At 40.9% G+C, this 9869-nt stretch overlaps 1 protein-coding gene across 2 annotated transcripts; it reads left to right on the top strand.

Moving 5' to 3' along the window:
- The first annotated feature begins 8 nt into the window (after nucleotides 1-8).
- On the top strand, nucleotides 9-4083 carry UQCC6 (ubiquinol-cytochrome c reductase complex assembly factor 6). 2 transcript variants are annotated; one of them, XM_084648494.1, is made up of 3 exons: nucleotides 9-233; nucleotides 579-725; nucleotides 3615-4083. In XM_084648494.1, the coding sequence occupies exons 1-3, from the start codon at nucleotides 24-26 to the stop codon at nucleotides 3708-3710; spliced, it is 453 nt and encodes a 150-aa protein (XP_084504620.1). In that variant the 5' UTR covers nucleotides 9-23; the 3' UTR covers nucleotides 3711-4083. The 2 variants fall into 2 exon arrangements, with proteins under 2 accessions (XP_084504620.1, XP_084504619.1); XM_084648493.1 differs by having other exon boundaries at nucleotides 61-201; nucleotides 3615-4060.
- The last annotated feature ends 5786 nt before the right edge of the window (nucleotides 4084-9869 follow it).

Here is a 9869-nt window from a genome sequence, read left to right as displayed (position 1 = left end):
CCTGCCCTGAGTCACATGATGTGATGAGAGGCGCTCGGCTCCTCCTTTTCTGCGGAAGGCCGGGTCGGCCAGCTTGTCCCAGGGGTCTTGGGGCTGTTGTGAGCGGACAGCCTGTCATCCGGGACCTCCTCCTAATGTTCAGTGTCCGGGACAGAGCACAAGCGCTGCCAGACCGGTGTAGTGGAGCTTTGCTGCATGCAGGTAGGTGCATTTTCCATGCCTTAATCACCGGTGTAGCATGGTTGGGCAGTGGGGTTCTCTCCAGAGTTTGTGGAGGTGCCTTTGGGGGTAAGGACAAAGAATCCCGTCGGCTGATGTCCACGGGGGGAGCTGTTACCTCTGTAGTGTGTTTAAGAGGTTTGAACATTTTAAAAGCACGGTTTCTTCTTTACTTGCTTTTAAACTTTTTAAGTGAGGCTCCATTGCAAAAGGCTTCCCCACCCCATCTCTATTTCCTGCCGAAGGTGGATGTAGTTTCTTGTTAACAGATTCCAATAGGGCGAATTGTATTTCAGAGTGGGCTAGTTGGCATACTAATTTATTGCAACTTTTTTTCCCCTAATTTTTCACTCGGTCAGTTGGAGTATTCCAATCTCAAGTGCCGTCTGCTCTTCATCATGCCCGCTGGGGTATCTTGGCCTCGCTACTTGAAAATGCTCAGTGCAAGTACACTGGCTATGTTTGCAGGTGCAGAAGTTGTGCATAGATATTACAGACCTGATCTTGTAAGTGATTTAAGGTTTTGATTTTCATTTCACTTATATAACTGCTAAGTAATATGCGTTTTGAAATTTCTCCTATAGGAATGCTGTTCAGTGGACATAGTTAAGGTCACTGTGGCAAAAATACCAAAACACTTCCATTTCAAAAGGTTGATATGCTTGTTTGTAAGTACAATAATAAGGAAAAAGAGGCAAATATGTGAAGCTGCTAGAAAGTCATGTCTTGGGATTTTCCCTCAGTTTTGAAGAACAATGTGTATTAGAGTGCAATGAAAATTGGTACTCTTCTAAGCGTATTTTTGTCAAAGTTACCTTTTCTCTGGAGTTAAAAGATTCTCTTCAGCTCTAGACTAGAAGAGCTAGAATCCCAAGTCGGTAATATCTACAAGATATATTTTGTTTTCTTCTTTCACTTAAATCAGAGTCAGCAGTTAGTTGCTTTCACAGCTTGGTTGGGAAGCAGATTGTAGTAGTAACGCAATACTACGTGCGGAGGTAGTAATTTTTCCAGGACCTGAAAGTATATAATAAATCTTTGTTTTTAAAGGAATTGGACACAGAACCAGGAAAAGGTTAACTTGTTTTATTAAGGCCTAAAGCTCCGAAGTGAACTTCTGGGCAAAGTTGGATCTACTTATGATTTGAGTGGAAAGCATGTGACATTTTTGTGAATTCAATCCTAAACCAGGTGAAATGCTTCTAATAAATTTGTTAGTCTCTAAGGTGCCACAGGTACTCCTTTTCTTTTTACGGATGCAGACTAACATGGCTGCTACTTTGAAACCAGTCTTGGTAGAGATTTGTAGTTCACTTTGTCTAGAAATTTAAGGGGTGAAAATCCATGCAAATCAAATGTTGAAAAAGTATTGTAATGGTTTGACATCTGAGTCTTACAGCTTGCTTTTTACCTCCCATATTTTCCCAAGCTGTTGACTCTTACAACCTTTTTTTTTCTTCTTACTTTGTCCCTTTTACATTAGGAAAACCATTCTCTCTTCCCACAATATTCCTTCGCTTCAAAAAATGTAGCTGAAATTAACATGGCTTTGTTGCCTTATTTATACACTAGCATAATCTACTATTACTACACCTGTGCAGATGCAAAGTGTGGCTGCATAGAGCGTAAAGTATTTTATGTGGCTCCGATGTAAACAGTTGCTGTCTTATTAACGCAGTGGTAACTGAGCTTTTATTATTTTCTCAGATGGAGCTATTATACACTCTTTTTTTATTTATTCTTCCATCTTTCCCAAAAATGTAGAGGAAATAGAATAAAAATTTTGCTGTTAAGAACAAATCTATTAAAAAGAAACTGAATTTAATACTTAACATCACTCTTCAGGACTGCAGATTTTTTTTTATCTCCACAGAATAGAAATTATGGCAATACCAGCACAAGGTACTCCACAGTGTACCACCCATATGTCTTCTCCCTGATCTGGAGGCAATCCTTCGAGGGGAGAGGGGGTAACTTCTGTTTCCATGCCTATTAGAACTTTGGCTTCTCTCATAAGGCTGCTGATAAAAGTACCAGTTGCGGTGATAGAAGATGCGTCCACATTGCAATCACTAGGTACAGGGTGGTTTCATTTGAACCGATTGTCTTAATCCAGCAGCCATCGGATGGTAACTGGTGACCAGGTTTAAATTTGAACCAATGCCCTAGAGCTTCTGCAACCTGTAAGACATCCCACTCCATCTGTATTAGAGCTTTTGTTGTTTAAACTTGTGTAACTTTATTTCAAAAAGTGGTGGGGTAGATCTGCCCTCTAGTAGAGGAAACAAAAGACCAGTTTCACAATGCCCTTTTCAAAACAGGAATTCTTTAAAAAGAAAAATTATCCTTAAAGAATCTTTCCACAGGTTTAGAGTGATACTTTTCCTACCAGTAGATTAGTAATTAGGAAGTATATAGTAATTTTATGAAATGGTTTATTTGACATATAATGACAAAATGTATAGCTGTACAAAATGCTTATCTGTAGTTATTTAAACTAGTGAAGACTCTGAAAGCTTATAGCTTTAAAAGCAGCAAAGGTTAAATAATGTGAAGGGTTCATTTTTTTTCCCGCACCCCCAGTGTAAGTGTTTCATCTTCAAGACCAGTGTGAGAGCTGGTGAGGATGAGAATTTCCACGATCACCCATGCTGGTTTGGAGTATAATCTGAAGCTCCCTTTGGCAATTTACATATATACTGGCCACATAATACAGCTACATTCCTCTTCTGAAGAGTAGAAGAGGCTCTTGTTCCTGTGGCCAAGCACTTCCCATATTCTCCCACCATTTTCAAATTGTATCTTTGGGAGTCCTTGTGCATGTGCACCCTGACCTGGTTAACTGGAATGGCAGTTACAAAGGTGGATGACTTAATTGAAGTGAGACAGCTGCTTATCAGGAAACCATGTGGCAATACATGACGATTAAGGGAAGGATACATCAGTTTGAGCTTTATTCTTAAGGGAGATGGTGAAAAAACAGTCCACTTCAGATCTCTAGTAACTAAAATGCCACCCACACTTCTAATGTCCTATAAAATAACCAGGTTTCAGTGGCTCTTCTCCATCCCTGGAATGGAATTTAGTACTGTGGGAAGGGTTCCTTGGAAAAGAAAAGGTATTCCCCACCTCCCCCAAGATCAAGTTGTTCCAAAGGATTAAAGTCAAATTGCCAGATGTAAGAAGTTGAAGTTGAATTAGAAAGAAATTTGGTTGATGCTAGAGATCAGTTTACAATTAGCTCAAGAAAGAGGGAGACAAAATTGTAACTTGAATGTAGTGTTCTTTTTTGCCTCTCAGGGGATGTCTAATTTTCTGTTTTGTTTAGCTCAGTTTTCTATATATCAGTCACAGATTTTGAGCACTGACACCTCTTTGTTTTATTTATTTTATAGACTATACCTGAAATGCCGCCTAAGCCTGGAGAACTGAAAACGGAATTCTTGGGTCTAAAACAAAGATCAAGCGAAGTTCATACTTCACAACAATGACCATAGAATATTGAAGTCATGAAGGGTAGAGTTTTCAGAAGTGCCTAAATAACTTAGGATCCTGAGTCTCCTTTTCCTAAGTGATTTAGGAAGCCAAGTCACTCGGACTTATGCACTTCTGAAAATTGTACCCAAAGTCCATATATGAAATGCTGTAGTCCTGTAAATCTATTTCTATTTATTTAAAACAAAAAAAACTTGTATGTAAGAAATAATTGAGGAATACTATTTATCAGAAATCCAGCCAAGTTCTTCGTTAAAACTCCTTGTATTTTTGTTTTCAAACAAATATAAATGTTTTATTTTGATTACTCTGTAAGAATTTTTAAAATCTATTGAAAGTATAATTCATATTGGCTCCCCGTCTAAAGAAATGTTATTAGGAATTTGAAAATTAATAAGATTTTATTAGGATTAATGTAATAAAAATTATTACAATTAAAGAATGCTCTGCAGACTCAGAAGTCCTCTTTAGTACAGTGGCTTGACATTTTCTGTAGCACCACCACATTGAATTAATTAGCCTTTTTTAAAAAAGAAATTTTATTTAAGTGGACATTTAATACTACAGAGTCATGCTTTAAATATTTTCTCTAGTTGTATGTGCATATATACAAGGTATCTGCAGACGAGGTTAAATATAACTTTGCTTACTATTGCTTTTATGAGCAGTTATGCTAGATTTCTCATCAGAAATTTTGTCAGCAAATCATCTTTTTTCATAATGCTGTTTATGTATATGTATAATTCAGCATAGCTGCTGTTTTTGTATGGACGGGAAAGGCAGAAACACTGTGGATTTGAGTGTCCTGTTGGTGTGTATGCTTGCAGGGTTTTTTTTTTGGCTGAGCAGTGGAACATCTCAGTATGGGCTGCTTTAAGAAATCTCTCTCAAAATGTAAAGAAGGGAAGAGTAAAAATAAAAGCACTAAGATGATTTAATAAGTATAAAAGACAGAAAGAAAAACTTACTTTAATGAAGGTTTCTCAAAAAGTTGTACATCTTACTGTTGTGAACGTCCAGAACAAACATAACTTCTAGCCAAACTTACACTAATAAGTCATATATATTTAATTATAACAAAAGTATCATGGATGTGATTTCTTACCCCCTTCTGACACTTCCTATGAAGCATGGAGATCATGCCTGAAACCTGTGAGACCCTCTGCAAAATCTTATTGCTGCTGACTTTTATTCCTTCAGGAGGTAAATGAATCAATGGGTGTACACTGTCCTAAAGTTGGTAGTAATACTGCGCCCTGATGGCCAGTAATAAGGAGTCACAATGTATACTAGTCCTCCTTTCTGCAAAATTATGTAAGCGTGAAAGGAGGTCCATTTTTATTTATTTGCTGAAATCTAACAAACTAGGTTTGTCAATTGAATATGTGTTATAGCCAATATAGAATGGAATTTAATAGAATAACCCTTTTTTACTGAGTCCTGGGAGTGTTAGCTAACTAATATTAATACTGGGTTCTTTTCAGATCAACTTTTAACTTGAACATTATTCTCAAATCAGGACACTTGCCTATTCTTATCTAATCAATAATTTATTAATCCACCCAGAAGCACATTAGTATACAATCAACTGTTGACCACTCGTGTAACCAAACCAATGTTGTAGGTGTGTACTATACATACACGATACAGTCTTGCAAGCAATTATCAGACATGAGGCTCAACAGTTATATCAAGGAATGATGCAAATTATCAAGGTTTCTTACTATGTTTACTTATGATCATCGATTCGTAATTCTTTAGTATCTAACTCATTTATCACACTTTCAAGGATGCACTTGTTTTTAAGGCACTTTAAAAGTTTGGTTACTCTTGTTCAAATGAATTGATTGAAAAGGGACAATTGTAGACTACTAAAAACAATTGCTTAAAGGTATTGTTTTCAGTCTGTCTTTGGCTAATTTGCTTGGATTTATAAAGGAGTTACAATCTAAAATATGGTTACTTGAGGTCTCACTAGAATGTATAAACTTAGCAAGAAAATCTATAGTTACTATATTAAAGAAATAGAAGTGGAAATATAATCTTGGTGAGATTTCTTTTCAATTTCTTCTATCTTTTTAACCCTGGGATGGGGAGGATCCTTTCCACACAGTTGGTCTGAGTGTCAGTCACACTTAGGATTGTGCAACTTCTTGTTGGGTTCAGTTAATGCTCCAGTTGCACATGGTGACCTCAGTTTTAATACCTAATCTTTCTGACATCTGTCAGAGGGAGTAGAGTGGGATTCTTGGATATGTAAATGGGAACATCAAGTAGGAGTAGGAAGGCGATATTTTCGCTGTATAAAGCATAGTGAGACCATTATTGGAATACTGTGTTCAGTTCTGGTGTCCACACTTTAAAAAAATAAAAAAGTTGAAAAATTAGAAGTGGTTCAGCAAAGAGCTACAAGAATGATTTGAGATCTGGAAACATGCCTTATATTGAGAGGTTTAAGAATTTCAGTCTAAGAGGTAACCTGATCAGTCTACAAGTACCTATATAGGAAAGAAATTTCTAATAGTAGAGAGCTCTTTAATCTAGCAGAAAAAGACATGAGATCCAATGGTTGGAAAATAGAGGTTACTTACCATATAGTAACTAGAGTTCTTTGAGATGTGTGGTCCTCAGGAGTATTCACTGTGGGTGTACATATGCTCCCTGTTCCTGAGACTGGATGCTTTTGCAAGAGCAGTGTTTGTTGGTCTGCACCTGTGCTGTCTCGTACTTGTGCCTCTGCTGAACTGAGGGTTTAAAGGGTGTTGTGGACTGACTGTTTCTCCAGTTCCTGCTTCACTGTGAATCAGGTGACAGTCTGAACAGCAGGGAAGAGGACACATGGACTATACCTATGGGAACCACGCATCTCTAAGAACTCCACTTACTATAAGGTAAATAACCTCCATTTCTTTGAGTGCTGGTCCCTATGGATATTCACAGTGGGTGACTCCCAAGTAGTACTCATTGTGGAGAAGGGTGCGAGGAAGCTGCATCACAGATTGTAAAATCACTGAATCAAAGGAGGCATCCCAGATGAAATTTAAACACGGGCGCAAAGCCTAGTAATGATGCAAATGAAACCGCAAGTTGTCACGCTACAAAATTCTAAGAGGGGAACTCCCTGCAGGGAGGCCACTGAGACAGCTTGTGCTCTAGTAATGTCTGCCTTGACAGCTGGAAGGGAAGGGAAGGGGCTTCATAATCTCACAGAAGAGGAGAATAGACTCTGAAATCCATCTTGGGAGTCTATGGGGAATGATGCTTCAAGACTGTTTTCGTTGCTGAGAACAGAGACTTCCTAAAGGGCTTAGTTCTCTGCAAGTAGAAGGCTAAAGCTCTGTGGACATCTGAAGAGTGGAGCTTCCTGTCCTCCCTGTTTGTTATGAGGTTTTAGATAGAAAATGGGCAAATGAACAGTCTGATTCAGGTGAAATTCAGAGGGAACCTTCGAGATGAACTTGGTATGCAATCTTGAGGACACTTTCTCCCAGTGAAACACTGTGTAGGGAGGATCCGCCAGGGGGTCCTCGAGCTCACCCACTCCTCTAGCAGAGGTGATAGCCATTAGAAAGGCTGTTTTTATGGAGAGATACAAAAGAGGCCAGAGGCTCGAATGGTGGGTTCATAAGTGCCAAGAGTACCAAGTTCATGTTCCTGGCCAGTGCACATCGTAGTGCTGCTGGAAAGGCTCTGATGATGCCTTTCAGGAACTTCACACTGTTGTGGGATGGGTAAAGATGGAGGAGTTCTCCATCGGAGAAGGAAGGCGTTGATAGCTGCCAGATGCACACGCAGGAAACTGGCAGATGAGCCTGATGTCTTCAAGGAAAGAACATAGTCCAGAATAAAAGGGATCCCAGACTCTTCTAGAGATAAGTTATGCTGTTGACGCCAGAGGTAGAACAACTTCCATTTGGCTACACAGTACTTTATTGTAGAGAGTCTCCTGCTGTTTGTTGAAGATGGAGTGGACCTGTTCAGAGCATGATCTCTAAATCTGTTGACCATCTAAAAACCAGGCTGCCAGATAGAGAGGCCAGGTTGGGATGGTTAGTTCTGCCCCTGTTCTGAGACAGTAGGCGCAGAAGCGGTTGTAGATATATTCATGGGTGAGAGGCTATCTACAGGGTGGTGGTGAATGCAAATTGTCTCTGCCACAAGGTACTACCAGGATTACTTTTGAATTGTCCTGCCTGACATTTTTGAGGTTGCAAAATAATAGAGGAATGGAAGGAAAGGCGTCCATGAGTGGATCTGACCATGGTACCAGAAAGACATAGTCCCCTTTGGAGTTGTGCCGCTGTGCAGCTCAGGAGAAGTTGTCTGGGCATTCCTTGTTTGCTTGGGTTACGAAGAGGTCCCAGGATGGGAAACCTCACTGCCAGAAAATGATCTGTGCCACTAAAGAGGGGAGCTCCCATTTGTGATCCTGATGGAAGCGCTTCAGGATGTTTGATAAGGCGTTCACTGCTCTTGGTCGGTGAACTGTTGAGCGTGATCTGATGCCAGATGCACCAGTTCCAGAGTCTGATCGCACCACGTGGAGTAGGGAAGACTTTGCTCCTCCCTGCTTATTTACATAATGTACTGTAATGATGTGGTCTGACATGACTTGGATGTGTGCACTGGATGAAAGGGTAGAAACCTCTTGCAAGCTTCATGAAGTGCCTGAAGCTCAAGAAGATCAACGTGCAGTTTGGATTCTGGTGGATTCCAAGCACACTTAGTTATATAGTCACCCAGGTCTCCCTAGGCCAGTAGGGAGGTATCCATAAGTGTCTTTGTGGGTGGTAGAGGGATGAAGGAAATCCCTACACAGACAGTCTGTTTTCCCACCAAGTGAGGGATGTGAGGACACCCTGAGGGAGCAAAACTTGTTTTGTCCAGGGTGTGCCTGCTTGGGATGTAGACTGTCTTCAGCCATGCCTGGAGGCAACAGAGGTGAAGTCTCACAAAAGGTATTACATAGCCACAGAGGTGTGTGTGTGTGTGGGGGGGGGGCAAGCAGGGGCACACCCACAACAACTGGCATGAGCATAGAACTCCTCCAGCCCCAGGGCTGCGGCGGAGCTAACAGCTCTTCTAGCTCTGGGGCCACAGCAGGGAGAGCGAGCTCTTCCTGCCCTGGCAGGAGCTGACCATTCCTCCAGCCTTGAAGCTGTGGTGGGGACACAGAACTTGCCCCACCAAAAGCAGTCAAATTTAAATTTCTGCATATGCCCCTGCACAGGTACAGGCAGCCATGTGACCTAGAAGAACCAGGCAGAACCAGACTGTTGTCTGGTGGCTGAGTCGGACTTGGGCATTGAGATCCCATATCATGAGGAATCTGTCTAGTGGTAAGTATGCTTTGGCTGAAATTGAATTCAGATTCACTCAGATAAAATCTGTAACTGTATATAAGTGTCAAAGTGGACTTTTCTAGAGCTGCGTGAAGCCCCAACAAGTGAAAGAGATCGAGTGAGGAGAGGACTGCCATCTGCACCTTCTTGTATGGCTGTCCCTTGAGCAGCCAATTGCTGAGGAAATACAGGGCTGCCTTGGTGCTGCAGATACACTGCTACCACAGAGAGAAACTTTGTAAAAACTCACAGTGCTGCCAATAAGCTGAAGCGAAGAGCCCTGTATTTAAAGTATTCCTGGACCACTGTGAAGTGCAGAATCTCCTGTGTGCTGGATGAATGTCTATATGATAGTAGGCTTCCTTCTAATTGAGGGCTGCAAACAAGTTGCCTTCATTTAAAGAGGATCTCCAGAAGCTTATGGATTGAACATCCTCCAAAGGGATCTGGAGACTATCTGTAATCTTCCCTAAAAAGGTCCTAATATTGTTTATAGTCATCTAGTGGTGAAGGTGAGGCTGGTGCCACTGCCTCATCCATGAAGAAGAAAGTGCTGCCAGCGGATCTGGTGGTAGTGGTTGTTCCTCTAAAACCTTCCGGGGGCAGAGGGGCCTGAAAATCCTCTCCGGGTAGTGATCTCTGTCTAAAGCATTGCCCAGGGTCTTTGTAATTCAGAACTCTGAAATAGGGATTTAAGGAATTATAATATGACCAGTGAGTGGGATCAGAGGAGGACCCCATGGGGGAATCACTGGTCATTAGGCCAATAATGTTCTGTGTGGGGATGTGGTGGCATTGGGAAAGCTCTGGAAG

Source organism: Lepidochelys olivacea, assembly GCF_965140295.1.
Source record: "Lepidochelys olivacea isolate rLepOli2 genome assembly, chromosome: 1".
Lineage (NCBI taxonomy): Eukaryota > Metazoa > Chordata > Testudines > Cheloniidae > Lepidochelys > Lepidochelys olivacea.
Note: the sequence above shows the minus strand (reverse complement) of the source record. Positions and strands in the feature narration are given on the sequence as shown.

Coding starts and splice junctions, on each gene's coding strand:
- UQCC6 (XM_084648494.1), top strand. CDS start 24: ATGAGAGGCGCTCGGCTCCTCCTTTTCTGCGGAAGGCCGGGTCGGCCA. Junction 234..578: donor TCCATGCCTTAATCACCGGT/GTAGCATGGTTG, acceptor TCACTCGGTCAG/TTGGAGTATTCCAATCTCAA. Junction 726..3,614: donor GATATTACAGACCTGATCTT/GTAAGTGATTTA, acceptor TTTATTTTATAG/ACTATACCTGAAATGCCGCC.